Source organism: Physeter macrocephalus, chromosome 12, assembly GCF_002837175.3.
Source record: "Physeter macrocephalus isolate SW-GA chromosome 12, ASM283717v5, whole genome shotgun sequence".
NCBI classification, from domain to species: domain Eukaryota; kingdom Metazoa; phylum Chordata; class Mammalia; order Artiodactyla; family Physeteridae; genus Physeter; species Physeter macrocephalus.
The window spans coordinates 22,632,991-22,652,523 of record NC_041225.1 but is presented as its reverse complement, the minus strand read 5'-3'; the positions used below and the strand labels follow the sequence as shown (position 1 = coordinate 22,652,523).

The following is a 19,533-nucleotide window of genomic DNA, read 5'->3' as shown; positions in this document are numbered from 1 at the left end:
TTTCAATATGCACAGAAACTCAAACTAGCAGAATTGTTAAGTGAGGTCCTATCAAATGATTTTAATGACTAGATATGAATCCTACAAAATGGTGAACGGCTTATAAGCAAATGGATTTTTAGAGGCTTAAAAAAATTAACTTGCCTAAGCTACGGGTGGCCTTATCTGCAGCGTGGGATCAGAACCCCAGCGGCGCAGTGGGAGGGCAGGGGCAGGGCCCACGCCACTTGCCCAGAGGGGCTCCTGGACCCAGAGGCGCCAGGGGCCTTGCTGAGGCCACACAGCCAGCTGGCAGTGCCCGCAGTGCTTTCCTCCTTCACAAATGGTGGGAAGACACTCCTCAGCCAGAGCTGCCCTGACTGACTGTGAAATGCGGACGCAGGGCCCTAACGAACGTATTGATCGTAGAACCCTTCTCCCCCTGTGCAGAGACTCTGGAATTCACGGCTAGGTGACAGGGTCACACAGAGTGAGTAAGGGAAATAAAATCTGAACTAATATCACAGTGGAAAAGGCATCTCCAATAACTTTGGAGAGAAACACCTTCGGGGTTGCATCATTAAATCGAATAACGATTACAAATTTCTATGATAAAACAAAAGCCGCCGCTCACGTGCCCGACACAAGACGGGGTCAGATGAAGGCTCGAGGGTGACCCGGCCCCCACCACCCCACCTGAACTCGCACCTTGGCGCATCCACTCGACTTCGTCCTCGGTGACAAAGCTGCACAAGGCTCTCGCCGTCGCCAAGCGGATGGCCCCCGCCTGCGCCGCCCGCCCGCCCCCCGACACCGTGCAGGTCACGTCGTGTTCTCCAAGCCGGTCGAGGAAGTGGAAAGGGAACATCAGCTGTTCTCTAAGGCACAGCACGAGAGGTGGAGTTAAGTTCACTGCGAAGACACACAATTTTACAGGCTGCTCACATTCTGGACGTTTGTAAGACCCACACTAGACGCAGAAACACGAGCGTCTCCGATATTCAGATGCTCTGTGAGAGCAGGGTCAGGCCTCTTTTTCTTGGGCACAACAGCACAGCCCAGCTGTTTGCTGATCCTGCTTGTCTCACGAGAATTTTGCGAGGCTTGAACATAACCTCATAAAGGAGTCTGAAAGCTGGGAGAACTCCTTTAATCCACTGAATCCAACCTCTCTGGATTCAATGACCAGATGTAATATTAATAGGTCTTCCCAAGCAACTATCAAGTGCCATTTGGGTTCACTAAGTAAAGTGGACTATGATGTATCTGGATAAGGTTTGTGCTAGTCCTGACACCGTGCGTTTTAGAGTCACTGAAACCACACTCGACATTTTCCCACTGAGACACGCACTCTGACCGCAGTTCCCTCGGCTGCAGGGTCCTGCCAGGTGACACCCCACACACCAGTCAGGCCCGCTTCCCTCCACAGCCAGTGAGCACCGACGCGGTCCCGGCAGGGCCAGAACCAGAGGCTGGAGCAGGCAGACTGCCCTGGACCTCCTTCTCACTCACAAACAAGGGATTGCTTTTGCCTTGATAGCGCCTATGAATTTTACTTAGAAAAGCTAATGAATATTGAATATTGCATTTGCTTGTTTGGTCTGACACTGTAGCTTTCCGGACCCCCCAAGTAAGGTTATCATCGCACAGTGACGCTGAGAGGTGGGTGCTACCCCTTGGACTACACACTAGCGGAGCAAGCCCAGGCCGGTGTGGATGGACACACCAGCAGCTCGGCGGGGCAGAGTTCACTGGAATTTGTAATAATACTGCTTCAACAGGGATGCTGTTCCACCAGGAATGAAACAAGTCCTACAACAGAAAACAGGCATGAAACAGCCTAAATCTAATATTGTTTTCTTTGAACAAATGTTCCAAAGCAACCAAATGAAAAACAGGGACGTTACAAAAGTAGTACTACAGGTGACCTTTGAACAACATGGGTTTGAACTGTGCAGACCCGCTGACACGTAGATTTTTTTCAACAGCAAATACTACAGACCTACACCATCCACAGTGGTCGAATCCCTGGATGAGGAAACTCGATACAAAGCGCCAATGGTAAGGTTATACTCAGATTTTCCACTGTGCTGGGAGAATCCCAACCTCCACATTGTTCAAGGGTCAACGATATTATAAATAATAGCTCTATTACAAGAGCTAAAGAAAATGTAGAGGCTGATAGTCTAACCCCGCCATTTCCAGCAGGGACACCGAGGTCAGCATGGAGCCTAAGGAGCTGTCTTTGGCACATCACAGGCCCACGCTGCCTGACACGACTGCGCAGGTGGGTGACACGAGTGATGATGTTACTAAGAGAAGCCCTGCTCACCTACTCGTTTGGGAGCTTAAACATTTATCTGCTTTAATTCCTAAACTTTACGATTCCCTAACAAATGCTTATATCGATTAAAAAACTGAGATTAAAATTTGGGAAAAAAATTCAGGCTCTTATGAGAGCACCTGAGGCAGGGTGGTCAAGGCGAGAAAGGACCTGAGGAAGAAGAGTCTGCACAGTCGGGAAGCGGGTGCACACTGAGCACGACACTAAGTCTATAAAGAGAGAAAGCAACACCCAAAGGGTACAGCTGAAAACGATTACACAGCTATCGGTTTTAATTAATCTGGACTCACACTTGTACATGCAAAAACAGTTACACGGCATGAAACTACTTCACAAATCTCTCCTCTCAGTGATCTCAGATGAAATCCTGAGCTAAAAGAATCAATTTTATTTTGCTCTTTGTTATATAATCAAAGTTATATTGAAAAAAAAAATTTCCTCCTTTCAATCGTCTCTGAATGCCACTCCTACGGCACCAATTGTGCAGCACAAAACCTGGTGCATATATAAAATCACGTACTCTTATTTTTATGTGACTGCTTAACTTGTCTCCTCTATTACATGGTTAGTGCCATGGGAGGAATGTACTCCCTTTGTACAGGTGATCAATTAAGAGTTGCTTCACTGGCTGAGTGACAGAGCAAAGGCCTTTCCAAATCAGAAAGCATTGCTCTGTGTACCTCACACAGCACCAGGTGCATCGGGGTAAATGTCTGCTAAGTGAATGAATAAACACAAAATTTCTGACAACGCGAGGAAGGGACACAGTCGACACTCCCAATGACCTGTTTGCTATGTCTGCGTAAAAACAGCCTAAAGAAAGGACCCTGGAAAGAAAAGCAAGCAGTTCAAACTGACCTTCAGGCAAGCACCTCAGAGATCATCAAGTCCAACTCCCTCCTACCATCTAGGGAGGTGACCTTTAAGCATCTTGGCTGAGTTCACACAGCTGGAAAACAGACCTAGAATCAAGATCACCCATCCTGGCTCGGCCGCCTCCCTACTACTGGTCAGTGGTCACCTCCCTGCTCATCTGTAAGCTCGTGAGCCACTCGTGCAGGAAGAAAGGCCAGTCCCCGAGTAGCACGGCTGCCGTAAATCCCGACAACTACTGGAAGACAGTGAGGCGGATTGGGCGCCTATCCCACCAAGACTAGCCTCAGGCTTCCTAATCAGATAGGGAGTTTCTTGACAACAGAAACCGTATCTCACATAGCTCTGGTATCTTCTCGCAATGCCAAGAACAAGACTGGGCAAACAGACAACCCTTAGCAAATGCCTGCTGAATCAGACTGAAGAGTAAGTTCTAAGGGGGCAATTTAATTGTGAGATAAAGCCAAAATTGAGACTTGCTATTAAATCATCAGGAGTTACATGTGAAAACAAATGAACAGACGGTTATTGATCAAATGCCATTCCTTACAGCAGTTGTAATGCTGAAGTTACAGGTCTCTCTGGCTTTTGGTAAGACAAATAAGAGCTTCCTCCATCGGCTTCCCTGAGAGGATGATGGCAGCATTAGTTTAATTCCTGCTAAACAGAGTGAGAGTGGGCTACTTCTTGACACACACACACACACACACACACACACACACACACACAAAAATAAACATACATTTCCTGAAGTAATTATTCCGTCCAGAAGCTTATACTACACTGGCACGGTCCTCTCTCCTGACATAATAAGCATTGGGATCGAAAGAGCCTTAACCCTTCTGACTCTAAACGCCACTACGGGAACCGGGACAAGACGAGGGAGAGGGGAACGAACCACGCAGAACCGCTGCGCCTTGTGGACGACAGTAACGACGGCGAAGCCGGGCCGTCCCAACAAGAGGCCTCATTCAGCGAGTGACTCGGGGACGCATCTCAGATGGGCAACATACCCAGCGGAGCTGGGCTGCAACACCTACTTATAATTAATGTCTGTTTCTCCACGGGATACAGAGTTCAAAGAATAAAACAGCCACATGGAGCCATGGGAACTAAGCAAAGCCTGATGAGCTCTATTTTAATATAGAAATGTCAGGTTTCTTTGCTTGCTCAATATATATATAAAATTTTCTGTGAACAGAAAAAAATCCAAAGTGATAAAGCGAAATTTTTCTAATATTTACGATGGTAACAAGTGCCAAACAAGGTTGGTTTTGGTTGTTTTGTGGCTGCCCATCCCCAAACCCAGGAAGCAGAGGTGGCACAGTCTGCATTTCAGAACATAAGACCCCGAGACACTCAACTTACGGTATGAGCTGATGAAAAGGGGAGGAAGACTCAATTAATGAGGAATCCTAGAGATGCTTTTTAAAAATCTGGAAAACAGGGCTTCCCTGGTGGCGTAGTGGTTAAGAAGAATCCGCCTGCCAATGCAGGGGACACGGGTTCAAGCCCTGGTCTGGGAAGATCCCACATGCCGCGGAGCAACTAAGCCCGTGCGCCACATCTACTGAGCCTGCGCTCTAGAGCCCGCAAGACACAAGTACTGAAGTCCATGCACCTAGAGCCCGTGCTCTGCAACAAGAGAAGCCACCGCAATGAGAAGCCTGCACACTGCAACAAAGAGTAGCCCCCGCTCACCGCAACTAGAGAAAGCCTGCACGCAGCAACGAAGACAAAACACAGCCAAAAATTAAAAAAAAAAAAACATCTGGAAAACAACATAAAAAATAGTGACAGCATCCCTCTAGCTAGTTTGATATATTCTATTAGTAAAGAGAAATAATCATGCAGACAAATATAATCAGAAAATCATAAGCCTTAGTTGATCGTGACATATTATAAAGTACATTTTCTTTAAAAACAAAAAGCAAAACCAAAACAAAGACCTCACCTGTCCTGAGTCACCGGAAAGTAGAGCAGGTAGTCGACCCCGTTTACTTCTATCCTCCCACTTCCATGGTCATAAACAGCCACTTCTGCCTTTGCAGTCTTTCTGTTACCTTTAAAAATATAAGACTTCTATTAGTGAACACCCTGAGGGCCAGTGCTTTGACAGAGGCAAAACTACATTAAATTTTTCCCCCAGAATAACAATATGTAACACTCTATACAGGAAAGTTCTATAATTATTACAAGTCAAACAAAAATAGAACAGGCAAACTACACCATAATTGACGTCATAAAGCTTACTTTGGGGTGATTTTGTTCTTTAATCCCATTTTAGAAACAGTACAATGATTTTAGTTTCAGCAAAGTAATTCATATTTATTCATATTATTAAAAAAATCAGTTTACATAGTGTTCTTTTTAAATTAATAAGAATATATGAATAGTATAATAAAGTATAATTGGTAGAAATAAAAGGAATCCTTAGGAAAGGTCACACTTCTTTGAAAACATTAACTGAAAATGATACAGGAATGGTGTAAAATTTTTTAAAGTTGCAGATATATCATTTAATAACTCAATTCTTTAAAGTTACACCATGTCAAATGTCTCTGTACACCTACAAGGAAGATGTGAGTCGAGGACCTAAAGTTTTAACGTTTTGTAGTTTTAGCAACTGACGTGCAGATTCACCGAAAATTTTCATTTACTATAAGAAACCTTTATTTAGAAAACTAAACCTTTATAAGAAACCTATATTTTGTTGTTTCTACCAGTTGAAAATATGAATATACAAAGTGTTAATATGATTGTGTAGGTATGTGACCACATTTTTTTCTTGCAACATTATCACGTTCAGTTTTTAAAAAACGTCAACAGAACCTTAATATTCGGAAATCCAGCACAGCAGCAGCAAAAATAAACAAACAAAATAAACAGCAAAGGGCAAGAGCAGGGCTTCCCTGGTGGTGCAGTGGTTGCGCGTCCGCCTGCCGATGCAGGGGAACCGGGTTCGCGCCCCGGTCTGGGAGGATCCCACGTGCCGTGGAGCGGCTGGGCCCGTGAGCCGTGGCCGCTGAGCCTGCGCGTCCGGAGCCTGTGCTCCGCAACGGGAGAGGCCACAACAGAGGGAGGCTACTCCCCAAGCCTTGGCGGGGGTGGGGGGTGTTCTCTGTCCACGGGTGCGTTACCTTGGCCTGTGCTGAAGGCCATACCCTTCTCGTCATACTGCAAAGGCTCAATCAGCTGTTTCTTCGATTGAAGGGTTACACTCCTGCGGAACCTGCCCACAAATTCTTCTTCAGCCGCGTCACAGGGCAACGCCGATAACCTTTCCAGCAGCTGAATGAACTGTGCATACTGCAGACAATAAAAATTCATTAGGAGATGCAAGTGTAATTGCATTTGCTAAATTTTTCTATTTTTATATACTTGATCTTTCCAATGTTGCTTTTCTTGATGAATTTTGACAGGATGACACTTCTGCAACTTCGTGCTGCTTTTAAAACAGCGTGCAGATGCAGCACTTCTCCTGTGTACCTTTAGTGCTCAATCTTTTCTTTCAAGAAACAAAGAGATTTATCATTCAAAGAAAAATCCATTTCTCTGTATCAGAACTACATGAAGGTGAAATTTAAATTCATTTTCAAAAAAATACTTAGATGATCTTTAAGTATAATTTCTACTCTTTTATTAGAACTGTATCAAGAGGCGCTTCATAAATAATTTCCAGCAAGTTTCGTACAGTAAAATGGGAAGAGTCTGATTTTGAGAAAACGTACCTCTTAAACTACATTTCATAATACATTTGGCAAATGTATCTTTAGCTGTTCAAGCTGTGTTACTTTAATGTTTATGATTTCCTTTAAAACCGAACAATCAAGCTATTTAAAAATTCAAGAGATACTTGACTTAAAGGGCAACCTCTTGAAATAAATTACCCTTGCTACTCAGTGCATTTTTTTTAATAGTTCTTGAACATGTGATTAGAAAGTAAACAACTTGGTATTAACCCCTTAAAATTAGAAGCCAGAGTAATCACTCTAAAGTGTTTATGCAGAAGGAACCAACTGATACTTGAGATCCTTAGCATGGAGTGTGAAACCCAGTTTTTGATAACCTTATTTATGTTTTGCCAACCTTAAAAATCATACTCATCTTTGCTACCACTGCCTTTACAGTGAAAATCTGCCATTAATAATTTGAAATATATAAAAATCTCACAAGTAAGATTAAAAGGGCCGCTTCAGTTGTTGCTTCCTGTGCTGTTACAATACTAGAGAAGGCAACTGTCTGAGGAAGAGTGAACTACTAGCCACCTGCGGTACCCAGCCTGGTAAAGCTCCACCACCTTCATTCACAGGCCTGTCCTTCCTCAGCTGTTCTCAGTTCCTCTGCACCGGCTGTAATACCCTCGAACACACAAGGAGGCAACTACAGGTGTGACACAGCCTTGCCTATGACCTGGGATCACGGTTCAGGCCATCCCTGACCACCCCTGCCTTCCTCATCTCGACACCAGCCATTGGCTTCAGGATTTCTTCCAACATCCAGCTGCCCAAAGTACAAAGATACCTATATATTTGGTTGTTTTGTTTTCATAGCTGCACACCTATAACAAAGTCCTTGGGATGTTTTCAAAATGAAAACAAACAAACCTGAATTATAAAAATCAAAGCAGCCAGAAAACAGGAAACACTGAAATGATTCCTTCAATGAAGCAAAGAGAGGTGTTTCAGTCGGACCCAAGTGCACTGATACTGACCTGGCAGTTAGGATATTAGAAATTAGTCTCAGATCTTCAACTCACCAAACGCCTGACACCTTAGTTAAGCAAACTGCAACTTCTCCCAAACATTAATTTCTTCAATATGTTAAATGAAGAAAAGAGCAATTTAAGCATATGACTTGAAATCTACATGGCAGCAAGGTACTAACAATGTTACCCACTGCCATGGAAGGAAAAAACCTTTCTTGGAACAATTTGTGAAATTTTTCTATACTCCAATCTTCCAAAAATAATCTAAATTTAGAACATCAACACATTTAAAACATCAAATTTCCTGTGATAATACTGCCATATATTAGAACATTGAGCAAAAAAAGAATCAGACTAAGACCTAAAGCAGGGGTCACCACATTCATAGGCTTTAACATTCACTGGAGGAGCCTGCTGAAACTGTGGATTCCTGGGTGACACCCATGGAAATTCTGCGTGAGGTCTGAACCTTGGGAACTGCATTTGTGACCAGCATTCCAGGTGATTCTGATACAGGTGGTTTTGCCAATTCCAAGATGAAACAAACTGGCCGCAGGGATAATGCATTTGGTAAGCCAGGAAGGTAACCATGCGCTTCATTTCTCTTCTACTTAACCTGTAACAGCCCCTTACACTTACCATTAGCCTGTAAAATTAGCACCCGCTTTACTGAAGGAGGTGAACAATGACACCTGCCATGCGGCCCTGAACAAAGGGCAGAGGATGCAAGCACACTTGTGGAGGAGGGTCTGGGGACCAGGCACCTTCCTGACCTTCCCAGGGCAGAAATCAGCTCCACATGTTTTAAAAGGAAAACCGTCTCACAAACACCTGCCTCTGAGGAACGTTACTATTAGGGTCCTAAGTACAGCAAATGCCTACAATCTTACGGCACAGGTCCCCTTAAATTAAAAAGATTAATTACTCACATCTCGATCTGACAGTTTTTCCACTAACATTTCTTCCAGTTCCTCCTTAATCAGCCATCTGCTGCCAATCGGGTCTCTGTTAAACAGCACGTTATATTCTCTTTTAAATTAACCATACAATGAGTTATATCACAAAAGATCCCACAAGTAGTAGCGATTCTTGATTGGGAAACACATTTTTATATTATATAGCTGTAAAATTTCATCCAAGTAAATGATTTTTGAGACACATTATTTCATTTCCTCAATCTACTTTAGAAAAGATACCCAGACTAGCAAATGTTCCATTCGCAGAGTTAGACATGGCATGGGGGAACCCATTCGATGATATTCAAGTCACTAGATTTCTCAAAAATTAACTGTGCTTGCTTTTCAGAATTTACTTTAAAGGGTATGTTACAGACACAGAGTTAATCTGTCAATGGACTAAAGTAGTAATGAAATCCAAATAAAAGGCTAGGGGTAGTATTTACAACTAAAACTAGGTATATTCAAAAACTTGTGTCTTTTGCATAGGAAGAAATATGTGAATAACCAGTCCCAAATTTAAAACTGGTTGGTCAGGTCGATGGATCTAATCTATCTGTTTGCTAAATGGAAGCACAAACCTTCAAATACAAAATACACACACACACACACACACACACACACACACGTATATATACGGGCATATAAATGCAGTTACATACACAAAAATTCTAAAGAAATAATATTCAAATACAGTAAGTACCACTTAACATACAAATCTAGAATGAATATAAAAATAATAACCTTAATATTTACATCCTCCCAAACAAAAAAAAAAAATCACCTATTATTTGGAATTTTAATGATTAATGCTGAAATAATGAACAAATTTTTAGGCTTTAGGTACGCCTAAAAAACACCAATGATAAGTGGTATGTTTTTAGTTAATTTTCTCATATATTTTAATGCAAAAAAGAACTTACTTGGCTTTAGTTTTTTCTGAAAACAGACCTTTGGCTCGCAGCTGGTCTTGACGTTTTTCCACATCTAGTAGCTTTCCGTATGCTCCCTGTGGCAAATAACACACACATACACTAAACCAAGAGAGACGGTGAACCATTACCTCCCTTTATGTCTCCCCTGAGCACCTCATCTCAGAAGCACCCTCAAGTCACAGCTGCACAGCAAGGGTTACTGAAAATGTTTCTTAACAATGCCAAAGAATGGTGTAGTAATTTCAATGAGAATTTAGTATCATACATAGTAACACACTTAACTTCAAATGATTTTTTAAAAACCCTATAGAAGGTTTACAACTCAGTTTAACAATGCCATTCCTCATTCAAACTAAAGAATGGTGTAGTAATTTCAATGAGAATTTAGTATCATACATAGTAACACACTTAACTTCAAATGATTTTTTAAAAACCCTATAGAAGGTTTACAACTCAGTGAGGTTAGTAAAAACGAAATAGTTACAAGCTATTTATTTTCCTTAAGAGTTCCACAAAGAGAACCAAAACTTTTCCTTAAAAAAAAATCATAATTTATATAGCAATATGCATTTAAACTTAGAGAATTACCAGTAAAAAATTTTAACCTTTATATAGGATTTGTCTTTACCATGTAGTTTGTATCTTAAAAAGTTTACTATTAATATTTATTTTTCATTATTTGATTTCTATTAATTTACTTTCTAACAAAGTCTGTGAATGTATGTCACCTGTTAAATCATAATGCAAGTAGAAGAAAATTTACCATTTTGTAAGCACTAATCTGGCAATAAAGGTTATCAATGAAATACGATTTCCAGGAAACGAGTTTACAATAAGCAGAATAATGCAACTGTCTCCCAATGTTTTTGACTGAGCAAACTTGAGGACTCAAATCCAATCTATGTGTATTCATTTATAATGTACACATAACCTACCATACTAATACCTAAGGAACAGACGTTTTCAAAGGATGAGCTAGAGATGATATAAACATTTTTTCTTCCTTAATCATGACACCGTCCAATACCATCAGCTAATCTCAGAAGACACAACTTGTTATTCATAGAGATGTCTATCCATATTTAAAACAGTCTTCATAATTTCCAGGTTTGGGGACAACCTCTTGTGGGCGCTGATTAGAGCATCGTATTATATCAAAATGCTGCTGATACAGAGTCTGCTCTAAGAATACAGTGCCCCCCTGCTACTCCCTTTGTATTTACCAGTGCTTGCATTTTATTATCTTCATTCTGCAACCTCTTTTCAGGAATCCATTTCTCTCAAGGGGAAAAAGAATGTAGGAAGGGAGGGAGGGAGGGAGGGAGGGAGGGAGGAAAAAGGATGTAAAGACTGAGCCTTTGAGTTTCATAACTATAGATGAGAAAAGCCGAGATTATGCTCCATGGGCCAGGACGTCTTGGTGAGAAAAGGATAAGTTCATTTCCTGAGGCTGGGAGACTCGTAAGAGTGTGTTTTATTTTGTTTTGTTTGTTTTCAGTAAGGGGAGTAGGATTGATAACTTAGAGAAGAATAAGAAAAGCAGCAGCACTTAGAAACAGTAAAACTGGGCCGGGCCTCTCCGACAGAGTGAAACTATCACTATCAAGAGTTCAGCGATTCTAAAGCTAAGTTCCCAGCAGAAGCAGACAGCAGCAGCATCTAGGCCAAGCACTAGGTTAGAAATGTAAATTCTCAGGCCCCAACCCAGACTTTCCCAAGAGGAACCTCTTGGGAGGGGGTCCCAGTGATCTGTTTGAACGATGCCCCCAAGTAACGCACCCTGAAGTTTGGATCTAAACACTGGAACTCTGGGGACAAACGGGGTTAATTCAATTTTAGAGTACAGATTAACCATCTCTACAACTATCCTCAAAGTATAAATCCATCACCCGTCGCAGCAGAAAAATGTATCTGACAATTCAAGACAAACTGCCCACTCTAAAGAAAGCAAGAATAGGAGCCATCCACATACAGAACGTGTCCCTGCTGTGCAACTTAAAACCATACAGTTTGTCTCTCGAGAATTGGTAAGCCGCATTTGACTGTAGTTAGGGTACCTGAAATTCATATTTGAAGGCTAAGATAGTGAGTTGTAAGCCCAGCTGAATAGTGTATCAGAAAAATTTCTAGGTACCTATTTCGAGAAAGCAATTCTGAAGTGCTCTGAACAGGTAAAATAAAAAACCCCACAAAATGAATCCTCCCCGCCTTGTACGGAGGGGACAGACGTGTGCAAGCAGCATCTCGCTGTGCACGTTCACTGCCCGCCCCGCCCCCGCCCCCAGAAGCCTCTGCTCCAGCCGGGGGTCTGTGGGAGCAGGATGGCATCAGTCTCCACGTCTCCACGCCGGGCTGCTCCAGAGCCCTGAGATTCTGAGAGTCCTTAGTCAGAGATGTATCTCTCAAATCGACCTTAAAAATATGAATCCAAGAGAATACCAACAACGGTAGTAAGACACCCTACCTGGTTATAAGGGCCTATTTAATTTTCTGGAAGAGCCAAGGCAACTAAAACAAAAATAATCGATCTGCTTCACAGGTTAAGTTTCAAGTCAAAATCTGGGGTGCTAAATTTGTCATCATTTCCCAGTGATTCTGAGCAATTTTTAAGTCCAAATTTTTCTTAAAACTTTCTTGCACTCTGCTCCTACCTTCCAGCGTTATATTTAGCTCTATAATAATGTATAAATAGTGTTAAGTAAAATCACCAGAAAAAACGTGGAATATGAGAAAAGCATCCATGAAGAGTACACGTCAAATTTCGAACATGGTAAGTTCTATTCATTTATGGCACATGCTTTGATGGTTGTAATCCATCAAGTTAAATAATGCTCTTTAAGCCCCCTCATATACTTCTTTAAATAGGAAAATATATGGAAAGTACTTAGCATACTGCCTGGCTTACAGTAGTGGTCAAGAAATGATACAGGGGTGAGGCATGGCATTCAGGAGTCAAATAATCGAAACAGTTTTACTGGTGCACTATTTCTATTTTTCTTTCTTTTCTAGATAATAAAACCACTCCTGAGATTCTATCTTGGTTAGTCAGAGACAACAGTCCTCTGGGAAGTACATTCTATAGCTTCAACTCCCTGAAGAGAGGTGCACTAATTTACATCAAAATATCCTTGAGGGTATAAAATATGCCAGGAACTGTCAACATCACAGATTATCAGTGCTAGCTTCTGGTATATTGTTAAATTTCCACTGAATTTTTAAGGGACCCTAGAGAATTAGCATGACCCCACCTACACTAAGTTTATATAATGTATTTAACAGTATAATTTTCAAATATGACAGGAATAACCCAGATGTGAAATGCTGAATCATTAATCACAGCTATGATTAATATTTCATAAAATCAAAGCAAGCCTATCCACCCCTCATGTCATCAGATTTCCATAATGTATGACTTGAATTTAGAAGGTGCCTAATTTGGAAATACCAGATGCTCAGGGTGCAGACAAGAAACGCTTTAACTAAACTCCTCCAAGAGCATAAGCAGTATCATTGTTAGTCTACCAAACTCTGTCCTGGTTGTGCTAACCATGTTGAAATTCCAATTTTAGGAAGGGTAAACAAACAACATTTCTTAGGAGGGTGGTATAGAAAAAGTCAACTGTATTTTGATATACAAAATATATAATAACTAACAATAATTATCATCTTACATACTAGTTCAATACAGAAAAGTAAGCGATTTAAAATATGTGTTTGTTTAAAAAAGAAAATCACAGAAAATAAATTTCCTAAATAACAATCTTCTCAATTTTTTGGCTACTGGCATATACAAAACCAACTGGAATATATATACATATAATTCATTTATCATGGTTTTTATCATGCTATTTATCTGAAGCTCCAAGTGACATACTTCTATGGTGGACCCTAGCTATCACTTTGTAAATACATTATGCTATACAGCGTATACTTCGTGTAATGCTACTCAACATAAAAAAAGGAAATAATCTCACACATAGGTCATGTTAGACAAGTACTCTGGGAAAGTACGCACCCGGGAGTAGTTACATAGAAGTGCTTGTGACTCAGATACCATATATTTTTACTACTGAAAGCTCCATCATGTATTATAAAAACAATTCTACCATTATAAAAGAAATAATCTGATTAAAATCAACAGAGGCAATAAGTTGAATCAGTTTTTAAAAATTAATTTTCCCAAATGTTACACTTAGAACATACAAGATACACAATGGTAATTATTCATATATCAATATGAGGAAAATGTATATTAAAGATACTTCTAGAGTATCTAGAACAAACAGCAGTTTGTTGCTGAATTCGTTACTGAATTAACTCCTGCTGTCAAGAAAGAACTTAAAACAGCACACAGACACATGTCAGCACTGGTCTGTAGCTTTCTTTTTTTTTTTTTGGCAGTACGTGGGCCTCTCACTGTCGCGGCCTCTCCCGTCGCGGAGCACAGGCTCCGGACATGCAGGCTCAGCGGCCATGGCTCACGGGCCCAGCCGCTCCGCGGCACGTGGGATCTCCCCGGACCGGAGCACGAACCCGTGTCCCCCGCATCGGCAGGCGGACTCTCAACCACTGCGCCACCAGGGAAGCCCCTGGTCTGTAGCTTTCCAAAAAGAAGCACTTTACACAGTCGTAAAGTAGTTATTTCGTAATACCTCACTGTGGGAAGGGTCACTACTTTAATTCCATTTTTAAAGAGCACTGCTTCAAAAGTTTTCAGTATTCACCACCCAGTGACAAGGAGGATGCATAGAATTCTGTGATACTAAGCCTCCGGAACTTTTGCTTGTTGACTCTGGAACCTCCATATACTGAGGCCTCAGACCCCTCCCTGGGCTACTGTGTGAACACAGAAGGTTTAAGTCGCTTAAAATAAACTGGAGAATTTCTAAATAAGCCAGGCAAATGAATCCTGTTTATACACACATTATTAGGATTAGAATTACTTCGTACTTTTTCATATTTTAAACTTTTCCCCCCAATTCAGCAGAATAGTTTAAGTACATAATGATCTTATTCCTTAATTTTATACTTTTTAGGGTAAAAATTTCATCTGTGGCCAGATAATTCCTTCAATTTATAGAAACACTCTGAAAATACTCCGTTTACTGTAAAACTAGTCCTAAAATATAAATGAGGTTTCTGTAAGATGCTAAATTCCCAGTATAGTTTTTAGACATGCAGAACCTTATCTTAAACGTTGGTGTAGGTGAGCCGACGTAAAATGGCAATAGATGCTTAATGTTTCTGACAACTTACAGTGTTTCCAATGTTTTATACAGCTTTTTCCAAGCTCTGGTTTCACGGAACGTTAAAAGGTGTTTTGGGCAGAAACAGTTCCGTGATCCAACACATTTGAGCAGCAGTGTTTCTCTACTGAAGGGCGCCATGGAGCTTTTATCACGCTAAGTGTCTCCTTATTAGTTTCCTAGTGCTGTATACAATATGCAGCATTCCCAAACGAGCTTAATTTCAGAGACCCTGTCTTGAAGCTTTTATAACCAGGGTTCCTCAAAAAGCACTTTGGGAAAGTCTATATTACAGCCATGCCCTGTCTTAATGCATCATATTTTACAAAAGGATTCCCACTTCAGAGTCAAATAATCACCGCCCACAATGAGTTTAAAACAATTTTCAACTCACTTTTAGTGAGTGAGTTTCAAGATATTCAGAAACCTAGGTGTTGACAGGAGGAGTGAACGGGAATTAACATTTGTCTTAGGATTAAAGGACCTGCACCACTGCCCAGGTTGTGACCGCCCGTTCATGAACGCAGCCCCTCTGCCTGCCCGCCCCGCCCAGTCGCCTGGGCAGCTCCAGCTGTGGCGGGCAGGGGTGCCTGGGGCAGCTGGACCCAAGGGCACAGCCATCGGCCTACCCCTTAGGTGCGCAGGCAGGTTCCCCCCCCAACCCCCGGACACGCAGCTCAGCTCTTCTCTGGTGCAGCACCTGCTCCACTTCAGACGCACACATCCTCTAAAAAGCCTTCCCTCTCCTTTACGTTTCGGTTCAGTTGTTTCTGGAAACTCCTTTTACTCTCTCTTTCTTCTTTCTGCTCCTGAAACGCTACGCTGAAACTCTATATCATGTCTGAGAAGTACACAAGTTCCACTGGTTACGTGGCTGTTAAGGAGATGGAAAGTCATCCATTTGGGGTAAAAAAGACGGATGAGCAGGGCCATCCAGCCCAGAGCCCCCTCAGTCCTCAACGATCCTTTGAGAAACTCCGTACAGCCCTTATTTCTTCTTAAACTACCTTTCACTGTTTCAGAATTTACTTGTTAGTACTGTTTCATACTTCATTCATTACATATGTACACCCTATTCACTATTTTGTAAAATAAATGTTTTTTATTGACCTTCCCAGGAGCCTGAAGACAGGTGTATGGTTGTGGCCACAGGAAGGTGGGGATCCCAGCCAAGCTGACGATGAGCCCTTAGAGTGTAACACACTCACAGAGTCTGGGACCCCAGCCCCCGTGGGTCGGCAAGTTTCCCGTCACCTTGCGCCTGCTTTCCCAACAGCTTCATTTCTGGGCGGCAACAATGAACCACTTCTTTCTTCTCATCCTCCTCTTCCCTCAAAATCCTCCCTACTTCTCCACAAAAAAAACTGGATGGACTAACTATGGGTTAACTGGAAACAGTGTTCACTTAAGCATTACACATTACCCTTAAATGGAAGCTGCATCAGGCCCATCTTTTATTCGCTGCTACAATGTAATATACAACTTTAACATGCAAGCAGTGACCAAATACTAAAAAGCAGCTTTGATGTTATTACCGAAGATAAAAAAGGTTAAGGGACATCACAAAGACCTCCGGGCAGAACTGCCAACATGCTTAGAGCTGTGCTTTTCTGACAAAAAGCATGGCCGTGACGGCCACAGCTCACACAATCATAGCCGGTCCAGGACACGGAAAACAGAGTTTGCCTTCGTGTCTTTCACCCTGTCACATGGGAAGAAACTGTATCCACAGAAAGAAACGGTAGCAATAATGATTCACCTCCCGCCCACCCGCCACAGTCTTTGCGGGGCTGGTTCCCTTGCTGCAGTGGGATGGCGGCGGGGGGATCACCCTCCCACAGAATGGAACGGACCCCTCCCTGCACTAAGAGAGGGCAGAACAAAGGAGGGAGCCAACATGTGGGGCAGTTTCAAGTTTTACCGTCTTACTTTACATGCGATCCCTGATTCACTACGAAACCACTCTGTGAGCTCAGCGGTGAATATTCAGTCACATACTATTTCAGAGTAACAAACAGCACCTAGCACGACGCTCACTGCATCAGCCAGGCAATGGCCACAGCTGCGAGTAATAACATCTGCCGTACATGAGGCTCAAGTGATTGGTATATATTTAGGAAAACATTTATCCTTTTTCCATACATGTAATTACTTTAAAGTTCCGTAAGATGCATTTTTGAAAATACAAGGGTTTATTAATTACCTGAATTAACATGCTCAAGTTAAACCAAAGTATCTGTCACTTACATGTGTAAACTGTTCTGATGAACAACAAATACCAAACCCATAGTGTTTGGGGGTCAAACTACGCAACAAATGGACAAACCTAAATTACTGAATTTAACTAACACATAGGAGCCCAAAGAACTCTCCTATACGCAAGGCAACTATATGACGCAAAAAGGAAGACTTTATAAACTGGATGTAATTTGACATTCTAGTCGAGAGTGGGGTAGTATTTTATCCACTGAGAAACCGACCAATTTCTTGAGCAATCCCTTTAAAAACTCATAAATAAAGTCAGGCCTCTTACACAATGTGTAATTTCTTCATTATGATGGAATGCAACAAAATATCTTGCCCTTGGGTTGCTCAGTTTCAGCCCAAACAAATGCAAATGGCTTGTCAGATGACAGCTGTTTGATAAGGCTCCTCTACAAGACCCGCATGCTTCACTTTCTTCCGTGAAACTTGGGATGAAGGGCAGAAGGCGGGAAGAGAATTAATGTAGCATACAGTCTAAAGGCAACGCTACAACCGTGATTAAGTAGAAAAGTTAAAAGGCACAGATTTTCCACAGCTTCGCTGCGTGCAACCCATCCGTGTAACAAGTTGACAGGCCTAGTGTGCCAGCTCCATCATCCCCTCCGACAGCTAAAACGCAGCGCTGCATCCCTTTTCAGGGGAAATCTGCGTCTGCACCATGAAGCGTTGTACATTATTTCTCAGCACTGCAGGGGGCTCGAGTCCATATGGAACCTTCACAAATATTACCACAGATCAAACCAGCGGCGTCGTGAGGCAGCTTTGACATACCTATTTAAATGAGCAGCAGGGGTCCCTGGGCAGCCTCGGGCTGTGCGCAGAGCCTGGGCGGAGAGCAGAAGCCCAGCTCCATTACTCAGCAAAGACACTCTCCGCATCCATCATTCATTTCATTTCTGCCAGGGCAAGAAGCTCATTTGCCCAAGGTCAACAAAAAGTGAAAAGAAGGTTTTCTTTTTTTTCCCCGAGAAATAAATGTCCCTGACAAGGGGGGACTTTGTCCTTTGGGTCTGCGGAGCACAAACACACACCAGCCAGCTCCACCAAGCACACGCGTGCGTGCGAGCCAAGCCACCGAGAGCTGACTGTGGGTGGGGAGGCCCAGGGACAACTTCTGTAACTTGTAAAGCTCATGTATGAATAAAATAAACCTTGACACCACGTTCTAAAAATAAAGTGGGTTCTGCGGTTGAAAGCTGGGTATCAGCATCCGGCCTTTTGTCACAGTAACTGCAGGGAGCTCCCCGATGTGCATACCATCAACCAACTCACGGCTCTGAAAGAAAGCCAGACCTGTTCCCAGTACATGCAAATGCAGCTGGAAGGCAGCGAGTAATAAAATCACTTCCTAGGCCTTCTGAGCCCAAATTCTAGACTCATACACTACACTGACCTATGAAAAGCAAAAATCGTATAGGAATAACTAAAGGGTAGAGAGAAGGACTTGCCTCTCCCCCAAGGTGAGCGCCCCATCACCCTGACAGCCCCTTTCCTGATTCAGGTCCCGCCTTGACGCACACCCACGCACTGATACTGAGCTGAGCATCTATCTCCCAATATGACCTCAGTTTGGAAGTAAAAGCATTTTAAGGACAAACCATTCTGACATATATTCTCTAATGCTTACCGTCAGCAAAAATGAATTAATAAAATATAAAGCCTTTCAACATACTGTCTTGTCTCTGGAAGTCTTATTTTTTGTCCATTATGAAACACACTGGGTAAATTCTAAAGCTGAGGGAAACCTCTGCTATCATTAGTTACTTAGCTAACAATTCATATGATTTACCATAAATGTAATATACTTACGTGCATTAACGAATAATATGACTGTTTGCCAGTATAAAAGAGAAAATGAAATGGGCGGCCATCTTCTCCCCACTGGATTGCTAATAAAAACCAAATGAAAACAAATAAAAATAAAAATATACAGAGGCCAAATAGCTTATATTTAATTGCAATTCATAATTCTGCAATAAGACACATTTTTAATTCGGATTAACTTTTAAAATAACAAAATAGCATTAGTATTTAGAATTTAGTTTGGCAGGTTTAACATGTAAATATTTAGGATATTTAATATTTCATACCCATTAATACAAAGCAACGTTTATATTTGATAAAACATTCCTAAATATTTCACCATGAGAATTTGTGTAATATGTTTTAAATAAACACACAAAATACCAAAGTCATCTTGCTAGAACAAAAAAATTTATGTTTGGCT

General features: G+C 41.9%; 1 protein-coding gene across 1 annotated transcript in view; it reads right to left on the bottom strand.

The window, feature by feature from the left end:
- Nucleotides 1–19,533, bottom strand: part of MRPS9 (mitochondrial ribosomal protein S9) — a 50,326-nt gene that overhangs the window by 4,311 nt on the left and 26,482 nt on the right. The window contains exons 5-10 of the mRNA XM_007108367.4: nucleotides 19,116–19,195; nucleotides 9,784–9,869; nucleotides 8,834–8,909; nucleotides 6,337–6,505; nucleotides 5,151–5,259; nucleotides 688–857 (exon numbers count right to left, since the gene is read on the bottom strand). Of these exons, the coding sequence (XP_007108429.1) occupies nucleotides 688–857; nucleotides 5,151–5,259; nucleotides 6,337–6,505; nucleotides 8,834–8,909; nucleotides 9,784–9,869; nucleotides 19,116–19,195 (690 nt within the window). The remainder of the gene's footprint in view (nucleotides 1–687; nucleotides 858–5,150; nucleotides 5,260–6,336; nucleotides 6,506–8,833; nucleotides 8,910–9,783; nucleotides 9,870–19,115; nucleotides 19,196–19,533) is intronic.